Here is an 18,800-nt window from a genome sequence, read left to right as displayed (position 1 = left end):
CCTAACGATGAGACTATACTGGGTAATGACACCGAGGGTTCCTCAGAAGTGGCCAAGGCACTGTAGCTTGCAAGCCTGAAGAAACCTGTAGAGAGGAGACAATGAGAAGCAGCACAGTTTCAGTCACGAACGTTAAAAAACAAAAAGTCAGAAAGTTTTTCAAGACAGACATTTCTAAGATCCTGTTTTAGGAATTGGGTCTTGCTTTCAACTTCATGTGTGTGTGTGTTTGGTGTTTTGGTCTCCTAACATGTAGCTGAAAACCAAGATGCTAGACAGTCTGCTGGAGATTGAAGTGGCCTACAGTCTCCTGAAGGCCAGCCAGGGAAACACTGCAAAGAGCCCCATTGATGCCAACTATGAGAAGCTCAAATGCCTCATGGAGGTCAGGAACAGATTCAGTTGATGCTTCCAAACTAGAGACATGCACTGAACGGTATCAGATCAAGAGTCTTGAGACAAGTGCCTGGAGGATTGGTTTTGGTGGCTAAGTGCCGCCATGCACTGTTCAGTTGCTGGTGGGCATAGTTCGTCCAATCCTTGGCCTGTAAATGGGCATGATGTAATTTTGCAATCAAAGCGTGGCTGTGATGAGGATGTGATTTTCAACAGCAGACATTCAACATCACATCCTGATTCCCCAAAACGCGCAGGTGTTTTCAGAGTCCCCTCCAAGGTTGACTCACAGTGATCTAAAATCAGCTTACAAATGTAAAAAAAAAAACAACATAGAATCAGATTTGAGACTGTCACTTCCAGATATGATTCTTTCTACTTGTCATTATTGTGCACTTATTGAGATATGTTCCCGATCACGATGGCAAAGTTAACTTGATTGTTTTGGCAATGTTGCCTCTTTTGTCCGGGCGCATCAATGTGAAAGTTTTAAAAGCTGCGTTCCTGTCCACCCGTTGAAGACATTCACAGTAAGTGTATGCAGAAATACTCATCTTTCTGTATTCAGCTGGTTATCCTTGCATGTTACATATTTGGGGAAAATTTTTCAGTCAGCCGATGACTAAATGCATTCTATTTCTCTTCAGGTTGTCGACAAAGACAGTGACGAGTTTAAGATGATCGAGACATACACCAAGAACACCCATGGTGCCACACACAGTGCCTACAAACTCAAAGTGGAGGAGGTCAGGCAATATCTCTCACTCCCTTTCCTCGTTGACTGAAGAATAACGCTCCAATTCTCTATTCAATCCTTTAAAAAATGTGTGCCTCGCACTGCACATTTGGATACTGTACCTTTCCGGTGGACTTCACAAGGGCAGTGGCTATTGTATAGAGGTCTTAGACCCCCCTCCAGCAATATCACTGGTTTATGGCCGAGCAGAATTTATGAAGTGCTACCTATGTTAAAAGGTTAAAGGATAGCTACATGTACATGTACAATAGCTGCATTTTGTCTAAGCATATCCCAGGCTTGGTGTTTGCCCCCACGGATGACAAAGTCATTCAAAGTTTTTCAATGTGTATGGTTGATTGTACCTGAAAATCTGAATTTACAGACTAAAAATTGATTATGTGCATTTCTTATTGATGAGTTGCCTTGAAGTCCAACATATTCAGTCTGGTTTCCAGGCTCCTGATAACGTATATCCTCCAGTGTATATGCAATCTCTGGCTAGCTATTGTGAATGAGCTTCGAGACAAAGTCACTTTTCCACCATGTAAAGATTGATCCTCATATGAAAAGTAATGACTACATTGTTTTAGAGCCTTGATGCGGTAAAACCTGTACTCGGGATAAGGCTTTTGTACTGAAATTGTAACTCTTCTCTTGTAGACTAGCATCTTTAAATTTCTTCAATACTAAGCATTTTGCCTGGCCCCAAACTACACCATACTCTATGTCGTCATTTTGAAGGTGTTCCGACTAGATCGGGACGGGGAGAAGTCACGCTACAAACCCTTCCAGAAGCTACACAACCGCATGCTGTTGTGGCACGGCTCCAGACTGTCCAACTTCTGTGGTATCCTGTCTCAGGGTCTCCGTATTGCCCCACCAGAAGCCCCTGCGGTGAGTTTCATTTCTTGTCTCAGTCAGTGGAGGGATGTAGCGAAATTGCTGTCGCAGGGAATTCCTTGCAAACAGTCTGTCAGTCTTTGACCTCATGGTATTAAAAAAGCAAAAGGATGTTATATTTAGGTCTGGCCGCGTCACATGTGGCTTGTGTGCTCGAAATGTTTTTATTATAGTTGTGAAAAGGTTGTTAATTGGTCAGAAGCAACCAGTGGTACTGGACATATTCAGACTGATAGCACTTTACAAGTACAGGAAACTTTTAGAAAAGACTTCCTCTTTTCAGAATAGCGTTCGCAGTTACTGCTTTTTGATCAAAGTAAAGGTTAGCATCATCTGCTTGTAAAATTCTTGCCGTCCCCAATCTCACTGTTTGTAGTCACTTCTTATGTGTTGGACTTATTTCGTCCACCAGACGGGCTACATGTTTGGCAAGGGCGTCTACTTCGCCGACATGGTGTCCAAAAGTGCCAACTACTGTTTCACCAACCGCAGCAACCCCACCGGCCTGATGCTGCTGTGTGAGGTGGCTATCGGTAACATGCACGAGCTGACACACTCGTCCTACATCACCGAGTTGCCCAGCGGGAAGCACAGCACAAAGGGTTAGTGTTTCAACCAACTCCAAATTTAAATCCTCTTTTTGTAACAATAATCACATCCACCACTATTGAGACTCAAGGTATTACATAACTGTAAACCGTCGTCATTGGGGCCTTATACATTGTGTGTTCCTATTAGGCCTCAAACTAAAAAATTTAGGGATTCGGTCAGTTTCGGGGGTGTGATTTGTCAGGATTTTCCAGATTTCAGGACATTTTTCAAATGATCTCTTTCCAAATCTCAAAAATCCTGGTTTATCACTGCAGTGTGTTTACATATGAAATTTTGACAAGGAACACAAATTGTAGATCTTATGCTGCTGTGTGGTCCTCAGATCCACTGGTGAATATTTCAGTTATTTCTCTTTCTCCCAATCTCGCCCCTGCAGTTTGCCTTTGATTCTGAAGCTTTTGACACTGTACCACAGATAACCCCAAGAGCATCTAGGCCAGTGGTGTTTTTTTTCTTTAAAAGGGTCTAGAGGCCAGTCACGGATCGTAATGATGCTGGCTAAAAAGAAGGAAAGTGCCCAAACCACAATGATGACCAAAAAAGGGAAAATGGCTAGCACAGTCCAGACAGTGTGTGTGTGGGCTGCCGTGTTGCTCATACTTGTTGCATAGGTGTGGAGACTGCAGATGTTGTGGGGTCAAAAACATAATGGGGGAAGGGGGGACTTCTGTCCCCATAACTTTCCCAACAAAGGAGCTTGTCCCCTCAGTGTGGTAGAGGCCAACCCATGTGTGTTGGTCGGCATGTGTGTGTACACATTTGGGAGATGGTCTTATGTAAGATACGCTTGGTGAACGCTACCAACAGACGTACTGAAACCTGAAAAAATAAAAGCATACCCACACTGAGAGGGGACCAAATATAGTGGGAAAACTCACAGGGAATAATATCCCTTTGAAAACTGTTTTTATTTTTGCTCTTTACACCTGCAGGTATAGGTGGAACATATCCAGATCCAGCCGGTCAAGTAAACCTGGAGAATGGCACTATCGTGCCTTCAGGGATTGCAAGATCTTCCTCTGTCTACTCTAGCCTGCTGTATAATGAGTATCCTTTGTCCAAGACCAGGGGCCAAAATTTTCTTAAGTGTGAAAAAACCTTGCTTGAAAAAAACTAAGGTTACCAGCTCAAACTCTATCTGATTGTCATGCTAACCAAAAGACAGCTAAATACGATCCCAAAACAATATACATCACATGGAGTTTTGGCTGGTTACCTGATTTATCAAGCAAGGTTTTCTCGCGCTTAACCAAATTTTGTGCTTAATCAGCTCTATGAAATTGACCCCAGCTGGGCAACATATTCAGATCTTCAAGATTTTATTTGGCAAAAGAAGGCTTTGATATCAGTGACTCATGCTTTTGAAGCTTTTCTGCATCATTGGTAGAAAAAGACTTCATCCTTTCTCAGTATGGAAATGACTTAATCAATGTTTTATATTCTGGGCTGAGAAGGCTCATCTGCAGATTTGCTTAATTTTGTTCAGGGAATAAACATGGCTGATAAATGTGTACCTGTCTGTGGAGGATTGCTGTTATGAAATAAAATGCAATTTTTGATGTCATGAAGAGAAAAATGGAAATACCATGGGCTGGACCGTAAAAAGTGCTGTAGGACATATGGCTTTATAAAGTTTTCAAAGTGGACTCAATGCAAAACAAGCATTTTCCTCAATTTTGGTGGTGCCTCCCACATTTTTCTCTCTCAAATTTGAAATTGTGAAATCATTGGGTCTGCGTGGGCTGTTTGAATATTGAACTGGCTTGTTACGACCCACTGTCCTGTGAACTTGGACTGAGTCGCTACGAAACCTTCTTTGTCATAAGCTGTTTATGGTGCAATTGTAGGAAACAGATGGTCCAACTAAGGACCTGTGACTGTCTATGATAAGCTTTCTGGTTTTACAAGATCGTGAAGCACTATAGTGTCAAAGTAAGCAATGCTTTGAGGAACAGTAAATTCCTTTTTTTCAGCCTGGTTTAAAAGTCGTGAGTCCAAAGTCTGCATTGATAATTGAATACAGTTTTCCATCATTTAGTAGTTTGGAAAGGAGGATGTTTCCTTTAACTCTGTTCTTCAGATACATCGTGTATGACGTGGCACAGATCCGCATGAAGTATCTCATCAAGATGAAATTTGTTTACAACTAATTACTCCTGCTCACCATCAAGACTTTTGGATATCTACCGGAGGTTAGGAGGCAGGCAGATTTTCGTAGAACCACCTGATGCCCTTTGCCTTTTATTTCCCTGTGGTATCATAACTTCCAAAGCACCAGAGTCTTGTGCAGTCTTACATTTCCGTGTTTTGAGTTTGTTTTATTTTCTCAGTTGCATGCTCATGCTTGGAGGGAAAAGGAGGAAATGAAACCTTGCTAAATCTTGGGTTTGCCAGTGGCTTTTTTTTTCTCTCCCACAACTGTTAATGGTTTAGAGAAATACTATGGACTAATTCAGTGTCTTGATACTTACAGATATTGTCAGGGTTCAAAATGTTGGCAGTTCACATTGATTCCAATTTTGGAAGACTTCCCCAAGGCTCAAGGAATTTCTTACTGGATGTTAAAGTTGAATCATGATAAAAGAACACAGCAACCTGCTTAGCTCATGCAGGAGCTAGCTTTCCATGCGTGTTTTGTTTTCTTGTAAACATCTCACAACCGTGCGAAAGGCAAATTTATCAAAATACTATTTGTGTAGATGATGAATAGGCAAACCTACTTAATGGTAGTCATACCAAGGGCAACTGAGGTGGCTCAGCAATGCTCTCTACCAACCATAAAAGGAAGAATTGTGTGACCATATTTGGCAGCATATTTCTTCAAAGTGCATGGAAATCAAACGTGAAACAGTACTTCTGAATTCACTCGACAAAAACCTGTTTACCTTTGTGAAAATTCTAAACTTTCATATAACAATAAAATCTTTAACTCCTAAGTTTTGTGCAGTGGTGTATCCCGGTCTTGGGTCCAGGGGAAAAGTGGGAATTTCAAGCTGTGGAAGAATCGACTCTCCAAATTATTTCATCCGTAAAAGAAACCCGATCCCCTCCAAGAAAGTTGATAGGACTGTTTCTAAAGCAGCCACACTTCCATTCGCTTATAAAATGCCCTGATGCGGGGTATGGGGGATGGGGTGGGAGTGGGGGTGGAGAAAACTCTCTTTTGGGGGGAAGGGGTGCTATTAAACTCTTTGCAGAGTAATTGCAAGTTTGAAATATCATCGCACAGCTGTTTTTCAAGAATGAGACATGATCTTGTCCTGATATTTAAAAATATTATAAATGCACAATAATTCACAGTTTCATAAAGTGGTTTTTTTTAGATTTAGCTGAATGTCACATTTTTACCTTCTGTTGCATTTTGCCATGTTTTAGTATTGGTTTAATTCTTGAAGCAGTTTCATCCATGTGAAGAGATTGTGAACTTATTTAATCAATGCTTTTGATTAAAGAACATGCACTATATTCGAAATGTTGATTCTGTAAAAAAAAACAAATGTAACCTGAGCTCTTTGGCTTCGCTGCGTGTTAAATTTAAATATAGTAAGAGCTTGCATAGGTTTCAGTAAGTATTCAGGTATCAGTGGTTAGGAGTCACATTTATTTTCTGCAGTGTTTCATTCTTTTAAAGTAGTTTACTTTGAAATAGGACAACTGGAAAAAATTAATAGTCTTTCCTCCGGCCCACACACGGTCCCCCTTGGAATGCAGCAGCAATGGCTTTCTTGAATTAGGATAATCCCATTTGTTTGAGCTCTGTTTGATTCCATTCGCGTTCTTGCAACTATTGCCAAGGTTTTCCAGAAATCGGAAGATCAATCCAAGTCCAGACATTGGCCTTTCTCGCCTGTCATGAGTGTAATTGGACTGGGTTTCTTTCTAGCTGGAATTTGGCTGAAGGCCAAGACTGGAGTAAAACACAGCTAGCATTGATTTTATTTTGAATGTTTCGAAATTTTCTATAGGTAAGCCCAGTATATGTAATCTTTTCTTCTGTTTATGTTGTCTCAGTGTGCATGCGCATACATTGACTAAATTTTAAATCATAACACAATCATGTAGAAGCTCATAAATTCATTATTCAAACAGTGCTTGAATCTTTGGTGATAAGCTAATGAAGTCCTTAATGCATACCTTATATGTGGCACATTTTAAGCTGAACGTCAAAATCCGTGCATTGCACCATTTCACTGCTGTGGCTGGATTGATGGAATGAAATGTCGACTTGAGACATACCGTATTACGTCCTCATGTTTTAATTTTACTTACTTAGGGCAAGCAGATAACTCCATCAGCCAGAGTACTTCATTCAAATAAAAAAGTACGTGCATCAAACCTGTACTTCTCAAATTGATTGATTTTATCCTTTAATGCTTTACAAATATTCACTTGTTATAATTCGACAGTTGTATTTAACAGTCATTTTTGAAATAGTCAAAACTTCATAAAACATTTACAAGACAATCCCTAGACTGTCACAAACCTCCAGTCTGAATTCAAGTCCTGGATTATTCATACAAGCTCTAACAATGATGTCTTCGTCATTGTTTTTGCTGTTACTTGCGGCTGGTCTTATGAATGATCTCGTAACTGGTCTTGTGACAAAAGGGGACCATTTCTGAATCAACTGAACGTGGCTATGTCGAGTAATACTTTCAAGATAGTGTGGGGAGTGTGTGCCCCTGCGCTTGTTTGCCGGATCCCCTCTCCTTGTGGTGATGCGTAACCGTACACCATACGTGGTCTTCAGCGCGGGATAGAAGCAATGACGTCAGAGTGCCTCGCTTTGGGACACACGCACATTCTTCCCACTGGAAAGGCACAAACCCACTTACCTTGTACCTGTGTGCTCTTACCTTTAGAATGCTGTTAACGTGAATGGTCTCGCGCAGGCGGCCGCACAGAGCTCTCCAAAATGCAACATACTGGTAACCTTGAACATTGGGTTTTGCTTGCTTGCAAGTAACATTACATAGGTTAATGGCGCGTGCAAGCGCAGGTTTACATATACACAATATCAAGGACTAGAGTGGCCTCAAGAATCGGCAGATTTGTGTGTGTGTCTGATTTCATTTGCAATGTCGCTTCGTTATTTTTTAAGGGGGGGGGTGGGGTGGAGGGATCGTGAACAAAGCAAGAATTGTCAATTGCACATTGTCTGCTGCCCAGCAACGCCAGACAATTTTAGATTGCAACTAATGTCATTACCAACGTCTTCTGATCGTAAAATCATGATTTATTATTGTATCTGGTCTGTACACTGCAACCTGTCAAGCAAAATTTATAATTCTAACGCAAAAAGCTATTTGATTACGTTTTCCCTTCAAAGTGTGTTACGTCAGTTAACTCGACCAGAAATATAAATTTTACTTTTTTTCTGTATTTACACGTACAGTCCTGCAGCTGATAAATGAAAGCTTCAAAAGTATATAGCCTATTTGCAAATCCTGATTTGTAATGGTTGGTAATTATTCGTCTTCATAGTTTGAGCAATTTATTTAACAGATTTCCAGTATCGAGTTTTCGGATTTGGTTGTTGCTTGAACCTATAATTTTATTCTGTGTGGAAATCTTGGCTCAAATAACCACCTCTTCAGTGCATGTGCGAGTCGTTTCGCAGTTGTCGTTATACCTATATAGTAATTCGACAACCAGAACTATAAGCCATTACTGCAGTGGCGCAGCGCTCGTGGTCAGGTGGTACGCGCGCGTTACATGCCTCTTTGACCAATAGAGTGTGGGGATCTGCCAAATGCACGCGCGCGTCAAGTTCAAGAATGTGCGTGTGAGGGCGTTGCCACTGCATGCAGGTATGGCATCTTATCTTCAGGCAAACTTGAATCCTAAATTCAGATTGGTCGATGCATGGCAACAAACAGTGTGATATATATAACTGCATTGCACGGTTCAGATCAAACCGCGCGTAAAGCGCTGTACTAACTCAACGCATTTTGCTTTTTTTACTATGAAAGCAAAACGCACAACTGCAAGAAGTACTTTAAATTCAAAGGTAGGGCATTTGCACGCACTGTAAGCCCTATAATATCTTTACTGCGCGTCAAGTTTGCTTGAAAATGAATTCGTTATCATGTTCGCGCTCGTGGAACAAGGAACAATGTAGTGCGTCTGTGTCGTGTATGTTTGGCCTCGTGGTAGCCACTCCGGGCGGAACAAAGAGGGCGTGCTTTTTTAGGTACTCATCGCATAGACGCGCCATGAGGCGCGCAAGTCTATGCGCGTTTGATGCAGGGCATGTATAGTCTTTGCGTACGCGCAGAACGCATGCAAGAACCCGCTTGTAACCAGCTGTCTTTCTTTCGCCGATTGGGGGTGCACTTCAGCTCGTGGCGAATAGGAACACAGACGCACTACATTTTTTTCTGTGTTTCACTCGCATTAGTAAAACTAGTATAATCGGATTAGTCAGTAGAGTTGCATTTTCCTTGTCAATGCTCTTGGTTATTAGTGATTCGGACAAAATCCCTAATCAATTGAGAAAACAGAAGACTAACGAGGCTAGGAGGGCAAGATAAGATAACGAGATCGTTCCAGCCCCACTCTTCTCCTCAAAGCCGTTGTAAGCGATCAAACTCTTGTAGAAATTGGCCGACTCCTTAGGTGTCCGCGGCCGTTCCGGGTCTTCGAAGTCCACGTAGTGGAGGCCGAAGCGCTGCGTGTATCCCGATGTCCACTCGAAGTTGTCCATGAGAGACCAGGCGAAGTAGCCGCGGACGTCCACTCCGTCGAGTTTCGATGCTAGGGTATAAAATGACGTTAGGTGGAGCAAAACAAAATCGTGATGCGGTGTTGAATACTTTTGACTGTGTACATAGGTTCGGGCTACAGAGCTGGATTTCACAACATCCTGGGATTTGGGATAAATATGAAATGCTCGTAGCTTTTCAAACAAAATATGCCAACTATTGAATTCGGCGTCGATTATTATATAGGGAGCAGAAAGAAATACAAATCGGGCTATGGGAAATCAAATATCTCTCCGTGATGTTGAATATTTAAGTTTCTTATCATGATGTCAAAGTGCGCTCACCAAAAGAATTAAAAGTGGGAAACCCGGTCATGTGAATAGCGACGTTGAAAAAAAAAATGGAATCCTTCAGTCCAGAAGACAGTTTAGCTGTTCCATTATGTACCTTTTATGATAATTGTACGGTTATTTCTGCAACGTCACTGCTGACGGTACACTGCTCCCCCTTACGTGGGAAAATCGTTTATTTTGATATGTCCATTAATCGATGGGTATGTGGCAACCTTACCTTTTAAAACCTCATTGATGTAAGCCTTGTAGAAGGTAACTCTGGTCTCATCATTTAGCTCGGCCACATCGGCAGTAGAGACTCCATTTTCGGTGATGTAGATGGGTTTACCGTACTCCTTATCAACCCAGTTCAACAGTCTACGCATGCCCCAAGGCACAGGGCGAAGCCAGTCGCTGCCGGACGTGGGCCAGTTATCGGGCTGATAGCGCTCCACGTCCTAATCGATGAGGTAAATAGGAAGGAAAAGGATAGGGTAAACTTAGCACAGTGCAGTTGTCTGACGGAAAGTTGACATGAAGGTGTCTCAACTGTGTGTTGATTCAGGATGAAAATTTTGGGAAATATGGGAAATATTAAATTTTTAATGCATAGAAAAGGTAGTGGTTGATTGATTGCACTTAAATCTTGTCAACATTTACAAATCTGACGGACCAAAAAAAAATCAAAATGAAGAGCTTGAAATCCTCTCGAAATTCTTCATAAAATTCACTCTCAAAGACTTCCTGGTCCAACACAAATCCACTACTTCTTTCCAGGCTAGTATAGTAAAGCTTGACAGTAATAAATACCCTTCTTATTATATTCTACGCGTTTCATAGTTCGACAGTTTTACCCACTGGCCAATAGGCCAGCCCATGATTCCTAACAGGCATAAACAAATTTGGGAATACAACTTTGGGGGGAGGGATTTTTCACCATGCATATTAACTGTACAATGAAAAACATAAATGGAATTTTAAGCAGATGGAATAGAATTTTAATACAACTAGGCGATAGTTAAAAAAAAATCCCACTGTTTCACGGATAAATTATTATTAAGGAACTACATGCACCGGAATAGCCTTGGAAATCTCTTTGGTGTGACTCAATTTTAACCTGTGCCCCGTTGACATTTTGTACCAAATTTGAAGAGAGATACGAAGCACATGCTAGCTGCAAGTTGCTGGAATACAGACAAAATGATGACACAGTGCAGTACCTGATCGTCCTCGTAGTTGGGATCCGTAGGCCGGAAATTGTCGCTGCACACGGTGGTAGTGTAGGCGTTGAGTCCGAAGAAGTCCCCGGTGCCGGCGATAGAAAGCTTCTCTTCCTCGGTGAACACCGGTAGCCGGCTCTCGTTCAGACCCTGGGCGATGCTCTTGTTGCCAACTTGCCATTTCATTGCGTCCGGGTAGTCCCCGTTCTTTAAGATGGGATGAGCAAACCTTTTGCAGGAGAAAAAGAATCATCAAAACGAATTAACCAATATCCTAATCCATTTATATATATTGAGTAGAACTACCAATTGTCTTGGCAAAATTATTTTCTATCAATAGTAAAGAGATTAAAAAATGTCAACTGTACTAAACTGAGTAAAGTTAAAAACATTTTGTAACGAGTCACCAAGTTTGTGGTTCGACTCGAGTTCTGTTATTTTGCTCACAGTGATCTGAGTCGCGTCGAGCCAGTTACCCGTTGGGATCAACTCCATTCAAACGCGTGATCCGAAGTATGGAATCACTAATCGAGCCACTCTGGCCAAAGCAAAAGATAAAACATTTCAAAACCAGTATTTAAAGGTTTTGCTTTGCACTTGAAACTTAATAAACATTACTGCCTCTGATTGGAGGTTACGGATTTTTTGTGATTTTGATATTATAAATGTTAATTGTTATCCAACAGATGTTATTGACCGCGTCATGTTAACTTACCAGCCTGCTGTGAACTGCATATATCGGTCTGCCGCGGCTACATGAGCTGGATTATTCTCATCTTTAGGCAGGCCGAAATCGGTACTCAACGTAATCGAGACTTGTCCGTTGTACTGAGGCTTGTATTTCTGTTTGTAAGTATTGTATGCCGCAGCGTGTGATTTGATGATTGTGTGTGCTGCGCGATAGGGTGCATAGCCCGGGTCGTAGATGCCTGGAGCGAAGACGTTGATACCGTAACCCAGCCAAGTGACCACGTAGGGCTCATTGAAAGTGATCCAGAGCTTTACTTTGGCGCCCAGGCGCTCGAAGCATACGTCGGCATAGTCGTTGAAGAGAGGCACGAGCGAGTCGTTCTCCCAGCCACCGTAGTTGTCCTGAAGAGCCTGCGGTAAGTCCCAATGGTAAAGTGTTACCACGGGCTCTATGCCTTCCTTGAGCAGCTCATCGACCAAGGATTCGTAGTGGGCTAAGCCGGGTTCGTTGAGACTAGCACGGGTGCCGTCCGGCATGACACGAGGCCAGGAGATCGAGAAGCGGTAGTGTGTCAGGCCTATAGCCTTGGCAAGCTGGACATCCTCGGCGTATTTGTTGTAGCTGTCGCAGGCCACGTTGCCAGTCTGTCCATAAGCGCATCGACCGCTCTGTGCGAAGGTGTCCCAGATGCTTTTGCCTTTGCCGTCCGCATTCCAGCCGCCTTCCACCTGGTATGCAGAGGTGGCAGATCCCCAGGCGAACCCCTCCGGAAACTTGCCATAAATTGGCGAATCTCGATCGGGGTCATTGAAGACGTCCGGGTAGGCAAACTGAGCACCGACATGAACGGGTGACCAGCAGTAGGTTAAAGAGCAAATTAAGATTACAAGTGCAATCATGGTTGCTTAACTAAATCTGTCAAAAAGAGAACTTATCGTCAATAATTGATTTATATTCGGAGAAAGTTTTGACACGAGTTCAAAAACAACCCTAATGCAAAACTAAGCCAACGATAAAAACAGTGTGAAGATGCGACTTGCCGTCGTGTGTTTTTCAGTGTGATTTTTAACATCAAGATAAACTTCAAAACTGCGGTGACTGTAAACTCATAAAACTGATCACGCACACCTACTCATGGGGTGGGTTGGCCCAAGGTACTTGATACAACGCTGCAAGCTAAACTCTTGTTTGGTTTAGAGATTACGCCTCACAGCGCAGCCAGTGACTTTTGAGTGATATTCCTTTATGATTTCAACAGGTACTGATGCATTTTTCAAAAGTCCACAGATTTAAGATATAAATGAATGCTCAACAAAACTATCTGCATAAGTTGGTTCCAGAATTTAAAAGTATTCGTCAGTGATCCCAGGTTCCAAGCATTGCCCCGTGTACTTTAGTTTGTCTCTGGTTGTACGTTCCACTCTAATATGGAACGACGATCGAGACCCTGATTTGGCAAGCACGATGGTATATTGCGGGGTTAAGACAGCTACACTTCATAACAGTCGTTGGTACAAGTGAACTCACAGTTTTTCACTTGAGCTGTAAGCACACAGTGTTCATATTAGAATGTTATTGTTAACTGGTGGACGAGGTTGCAACGTGTAGCTGAAGAGGAAGGACGATATCCCATCACTGGACGACAGGATTCCCCAGATTCTAATGAACACACAAAGTGTTCGACACCCCTATGTCGACATTAAGTACAATGGAAAAGGATAGGAAAGACAGGCGTCTATATTGGTGCTTTCTCAATTTTTTATTATATTCCAATTGAAATAAAAATTATTGAAAAGTTCTTATCAACACCCTCCGTCAAAACAGACCGTCAGCTAAAATATTTCATAGCATTATGTGTGCCACAAAAAACCTTTCCTTCGGTTCAATGATGATATTATATTGGATCTCGTTGTGTAATGTTTATAACCCGATGAGAACTTTGGTCTAATCAAACACGCATAGGGACTTAAGAGTTGTAATTTTCTGTTATCAACATACATGTATCTTATCTTACCCTAAATTTGCCAAAACAGTCACACAAGCCGAAGTTCATCCTAAAGGTTCACAACGCTTGGTCTGAATTTGACTTGCTGCACTTATGTTGTACAATATTACGATGCAAATTCTTATTGGCTGATCTGAAGTTGTCACAATGTGATATTTTTAGAACCACACTAAAATAGCAGTTCATTTTCAGCAGCAAAGCTGCTTGTTCAAAGTCAAAGTTTTGAAGCCGTAGCAAATCTGTCCACTTTTGCCACCTGTAAGATTTGAAGTGAATTGAAAACTCGTGGGCACCGTGAGAATAATGTTCAAGATGGCGGCACGGTCGACAGCACTCTCGTGTGTGTTGGCTATTGTAATGTTGGGCTCGGCACAAGCAGAAGAGAAAATCGAGTTTGTCTACCCGGATGTTTTCAACGACCCGGAGAGGGACACGTTCCTCTATGGCACCTTCCCGAAGGGTTTCGTCTGGAGCAGTGCAACCTCGTCCTACCAGATCGAAGGCGCCTGGAACGTCGCAGATAAAGGCGTCGGCATCTGGGACACCTTCACCCATCAAGGAGGAAAAGTCTTCAACAACGACACCGGAGATGTTGCATGTAATAGCTACCACAAGTAAGATGCAGTATTTCATTTTGCAATTAAAATTGCCATTTCAAAAAGTGACCCCAAGGGGAAAATTACTGACAATATCCCCAATATCATTTATATCTCGTTAACTAATATAATATCTATTTTCCTTGAAAATGACCAAATTTTGTATAAAAGATGATTTCTAATACTCTTCTTGGACCTCGTATGTCCTACTCAATCTTACTCTATCGTGGGACGATGAAACAAGTTTTGATCAGTTGGTTGAACTTAGAGAAGTGAAAGGAAAGGAACCTGTTGATAACTGACGGAACGCTGCTTCGAGGAAAGTGCAGTAAGAGAACACCCTTTTGAAGTAGACCTAAGCCTCCTGTTGACAACAGCCCTCTTAAAAGCATGGTGATTTAACATCGAAGCGGTACAAGTACATTTGTTGCCGGATGAAGGTCTTGAGAGGCCTGGTTCTTCACATTTAACTCTCTAAGAAACGCCGTTTCAAGATGCCACTTTATAAATTATACAATTTTGGCCTATTTCTAATCTGCGAATGCCTTTGTTCTCATTTTTTTTTTTAGATATATGCACAAAATGGCGATTACAAATTAAAATGTTTCCATACAGAAGAAAAGTAGTGGAGACAATGACCTTTGAGGCAACATCGCTAAATAACATTTTGGTTTGCTTTGTTCCTATTCCTCTTTACAGGTACAAGGAAGACGTGGCTTTAATGAAAGCCATGGGTCTACACTATTACCGTTTCTCCATCTCCTGGCCGCGTCTGATGCCAGACGGCACTGCGGCCAGTCTCAGTGCAGACGGCGTGCGTTACTACAATGCCTTGATTAACGAACTCATAGCCAGTGACATTACACCTATGGTCACCTTGTACCATTGGGACCTACCACAGGCGCTGCAGGACCAGGGAGGCTGGGAGAATGAGACCATCGTTGACCGCTTCAACGACTACGCTAGGGCGTGCTTCCAGAACTTCGGTGATCGTGTGAAGCTGTGGATCACTTTCAACGAACCCTGGATCGTATCTGTGCACGGTTACGGCAATGGTGTGTTTGCACCAGGCATTGCTGAGCCGGCAAGTAAGGTATACACGACAACCCATTACCTTATCCTCTCTCATGCCCACGCCTATCACACCTACAGCACAGAATTCAAGGCAACGCAGAATGGGCAAGTGGGAATCACTCTCAATTCCGACTATGCAGAACCGGCAGACCGCAGCAAGCCCGCGGACATCGAGGCGGCTGACACCTCGCTCAAGTTTCACTTCGGCTGGTTCGCCCACCCGATCTATAAAAATGGAGACTATCCTGAGATCATGAAGACCAACATCGCTCAGAAGAGCGCCTACCAGGGCTTCAGCAAGTCGCGCCTGCCTGAGTTTACAACCGAACAGAAGGCCTTCATTAAGGACACCGGTGACTTCATCGGACTCAACCATTACACCTCGTACTACGCCACCAGTGACACCCCCGACGACAGCCAGGCATCCAAGGCGAGCTACTGGAACGACATGAACGTCCGTTCATGGAAGGACACCAAGTGGCCTGCTTCTGGATCCAGCTGGTTGAAGATTGTGCCTTGGGGAGTCCGCCGCCTACTGAAGTGGATCTCTGACGAGTACGGTAGCGACAAACCTATCTACATCACAGAGAACGGGGTATCCACGAAGGATGTCTATGAACTGGAGGACACCATCCGGGTCAACTTCTACAAATCTTACATCAACGAAGTTCTTAAAGGTTGACGAATGAAAAATATTTTAATACAGATTTTCAGTTGAAAGATTTATCAGTGTAACTGACCCTGTGGTAATTACCTGGTGTTCCCTAATGCTGAAACACCCATACAGGCATTGCAAGGGTGAAATATTTTATATTCACTTCACTCTCCAACAGAGATCCTTGGCCCTTATATGTGACGTTCAGAATGCAAACTACCTGCATCATGTTAGAACTGAAAAGTTCAGAATAGCATTAAGATCCACAATAACATCTTGAACCAACACAGATTAGTAGGATGATTAAACGGCCCATCCCCTTGATAATAAAAGTGGGGCGGGCGTATCTTCTCCATCCTCAACAGGGTATGCCCCTGCCCAAAATAAAGCACCTTATTAAAATCGGCAACAGGAAGATTGAAGACAAAGTGAAATTGACTTTTGCTAATTTTTCCTGTTCTGCTTGAAGTAGTGTTCATTCCACGAATTTTTGGCTGTTAACCTGAAGGTGATCTGCACCCCTGTAGATCTATTTACTCAGAATCGCTATGGAAATCGGTCCAAATATTTGTGTATTTATATATAAAGCACTGCCTTATTTTGTCATTGACACAAGACATTGCTATTTGTCTTCCTACAGCTATCGAGCTGGACAAGGTCAACGTGAAAAGTTACACAGCGTGGTCGCTAATGGACAACTTTGAGTGGGCCTCGGGTTACAGCGAGCGTTTCGGCATGCACTACGTGGACTTCAACGATCCGGAGCGGCCGCGGACCCAGAAGGCTTCGGCTCGGTTCTACGCTCAAGTGGCGGCCGACAACGGCTTCCCGGAACCCTCAGGGGCTCCACACGTAACCATCTCGTCAATAGTTGGACTTTTGACTTGTTTGGCATTCGTGTTCCTAAACTAACCATTTACAATATCGGGGTCTAGCCAAACCGAATCGCACTCTGAAGGCCTCATCATGACGTCACACATGTTGCCGACTATTTGCCTTACCGAATGGTTTGAAACAAAATCAACCTTCACAATTAGTTTTTTTTCACTCTTGCTATTTAAATAGGATTTTAAATAATCCAATCATTTATCTTCATCCGTCACGCGTAGCCTGTCGTGTACCCATGAGGTTTGAGCCCGATCGGCTATCTGTTTCAGTTACAAAACCGGGACATCGACTGAACGTTTTTGTTTAGCAAACATTCACATAGAGATCGGCCATTGTGCAAGCGGACATGTGTTGCTGAATGAAGTCTTGTGTTTTGCAGATTCCTCCAAGATCAGTTGGGGCAACACAGTGGAACCAAGGGTGAAATGACATATAATAGGCCAATATGTACTGCATTTACTATACGACGATACTGTATTATCATAATTATTAGTCAATTTAGTTTCGGCAAAATCGCTGTAATTTTATTTCTGAATTTACCGAACAAGTTGCATTAGATTACGGATTTCAAACTAGCACAGCGAACTAATTACTACCTTCAATATATCATCGTTTAGCAGATACTGCCAAAAAGTGTTCATTCAATTATTCCAAATTACCGACACTCTTTCCAAAACGTTCGCTTAATTTAAGTATACGTTTACAGTTAACGTCGACAGAAGTACCTAAAGAAGTTTTTTTTGTGTTTTTCTCTCGTTTTGGTGGAGCACCTCACGAGGTATCATTATTCAGGGTATATCTGGGGAAAAAATGACCTCAGGTTTAGGATTCCGGGCTGTTTATATCTATGCATGCGTGTCACACAAGGTCAAGTAAAACACTTGCACCCCAGGGGTCAAGAAAAGAGAGAAGCAGAGGTAAAAAGAGGAGAGAGTGAGAGCTAATGATAAACTGTTACATTTAACTTATTTCGACAATAAGAACCATCGCACAGGAACCTAAAACACACCTGCCATATGCATAGACGGGTTTCTGGACAGCTCCCAATGCCGAACAGCTGAAATGGTGTCTAGCCCCGTCCCCTTTCAATTATTCACTGGGTTTGTTACCTGCTCATCTCAAAACCAAATCCTGGCGAGGACCATTTTCACACCCACTTTAGATCAAAATATCCTAGGTCAGCTTGACAGCGTGTTGTTTTAAGATGTCGCTTTGGTGTCGTTGGTGTTCGTATGTATGGCTAGCGTCTGTGTGAAGGGGTCATCTAATTTTGTTTAAAACTGCTCTCACAGGCGAACAAAATGCATGCATGGAGGGCATTAAAGTCTGCATAATCGAATCAACGGGGCGTTTAATCCTGAAATGGACAATTTACTTATTTCAACCATGCTACGGGGAGGGTGTCAATGAAGTAATTCACTCCCAAATCTGTAAAAGAATTAAAAAAAAGAGTGATATTTTGGCCGACCCATTTGCCCACGCGCCAAGCTAGGCTTGCTACCAAGTCGTTCAGTGGCTATGTTTTGTCCAGGGAATCTTGAAGTAAGTACATGCACTGAAGGAATCGCTTAACGATGGAAAATTTGCTTATGGATAGACTGGGAACATTGGAAAGAGTTCAGATTATCGTTGGCTAAGGGTGAACGTACGGTACCAGGGAGCGCAGTGATGTAGACATCAGTGAAATAATGAAAAAAAAGGCAAAATTTGATCGCTGACAATTGTGTATGATGCCTGTTTCCATTGTAAAGAAATACTTGCGGTTTTCCTTTGAATGTCTTTATCCCAATCACAACTCATATGAACCTGTAGATTTCTAAGAGGAAAACACCACCCTTCTAGTCAAATAAGCCGCGAATTTGTCTGTTGACATAACACTGTTATACAACTTGACCCTTGGTCAATTTTGCATTATGATAAAGATATCAACAGGCGGTCGTTTTCAAGCCTTATACCATTTATGATTGTACATCTCCACATGTTACCAA

General features: G+C 42.4%; 3 protein-coding genes across 4 annotated transcripts in view; 2 read left to right on the top strand and 1 right to left on the bottom strand.

Annotated features, from left to right (window-relative positions):
- The window catches only part of parp1 (poly(ADP-ribose) polymerase 1), a 68,088-nt gene extending 61,106 nt beyond the window's left edge, over window positions 1–6,982 (top strand). For both annotated transcript variants that reach the window (XM_022234840.2, XM_022234839.2), the window contains exons 18-23: window positions 257–385; window positions 1,044–1,142; window positions 1,877–2,029; window positions 2,448–2,637; window positions 3,580–3,694; window positions 4,728–6,982. In XM_022234840.2, coding sequence (XP_022090532.2) covers window positions 257–385; window positions 1,044–1,142; window positions 1,877–2,029; window positions 2,448–2,637; window positions 3,580–3,694; window positions 4,728–4,797 — 756 coding nt within the window. In that variant the 3' untranslated portion in view covers window positions 4,798–6,982. The remainder of the gene's footprint in view (window positions 1–256; window positions 386–1,043; window positions 1,143–1,876; window positions 2,030–2,447; window positions 2,638–3,579; window positions 3,695–4,727) is intronic.
- An 880-nt stretch (window positions 6,983–7,862) lies between these two features.
- LOC110979239 (cytosolic beta-glucosidase-like) lies at window positions 7,863–12,803 on the bottom strand. The gene is made up of 4 exons (XM_022234853.2): window positions 11,619–12,803; window positions 10,904–11,132; window positions 9,922–10,141; window positions 7,863–9,403 (listed from the first exon to the last, which is right to left on the bottom strand). The coding sequence occupies exons 1-4, from the start codon at window positions 12,491–12,493 to the stop codon at window positions 9,135–9,137; spliced, it is 1,593 nt and encodes a 530-aa protein (XP_022090545.1). The 5' UTR covers window positions 12,494–12,803; the 3' UTR covers window positions 7,863–9,134.
- A 365-nt stretch (window positions 12,804–13,168) lies between these two features.
- LOC147800292 (cytosolic beta-glucosidase-like) lies at window positions 13,169–18,533 on the top strand. Its single transcript, XM_087136923.1, has 3 exons — window positions 13,169–14,213; window positions 14,895–15,946; window positions 16,565–18,533. Exons 1-3 carry the CDS (start codon window positions 13,903–13,905, stop codon window positions 16,834–16,836), a joined length of 1,635 nt encoding a protein of 544 aa, XP_086993049.1. The 5' UTR covers window positions 13,169–13,902; the 3' UTR covers window positions 16,837–18,533.
- Window positions 18,534–18,800: the final 267 nt, after the last annotated feature.

This window comes from Acanthaster planci, linkage group LG01 (genome assembly GCF_054643075.1).
Source record: "Acanthaster planci isolate LZ-2023a linkage group LG01, COTS_SCS, whole genome shotgun sequence".
NCBI classification, from domain to species: domain Eukaryota; kingdom Metazoa; phylum Echinodermata; class Asteroidea; order Valvatida; family Acanthasteridae; genus Acanthaster; species Acanthaster planci.
This window is presented reverse-complemented; position numbering and strand designations above follow the sequence as displayed.

Bases quoted from the DNA above. Each gene is read 5' to 3' on its own strand.
- LOC110979239 (XM_022234853.2), bottom strand. From the start codon at position 12,493: ATGATTGCACTTGTAATCTTAATTTGCTCTTTAACCTACTGCTGGTCA. The intron at 11,133-11,618 runs GTAAGTTAACAT...CTCCTGCAAAAG, and splicing joins ATGCAGTTCACAGCAGGCTG to GTTTGCTCATCCCATCTTAA. The intron at 10,142-10,903 runs GTACTGCACTGT...CTCATCGATTAG, and splicing joins CCAACTACGAGGACGATCAG to GACGTGGAGCGCTATCAGCC.
- LOC147800292 (XM_087136923.1), top strand. From the start codon at position 13,903: ATGTTCAAGATGGCGGCACGGTCGACAGCACTCTCGTGTGTGTTGGCT. The intron at 14,214-14,894 runs GTAAGATGCAGT...TCCTCTTTACAG, and splicing joins GCATGTAATAGCTACCACAA to GTACAAGGAAGACGTGGCTT. The intron at 15,947-16,564 runs GTTGACGAATGA...GTCTTCCTACAG, and splicing joins CATCAACGAAGTTCTTAAAG to CTATCGAGCTGGACAAGGTC.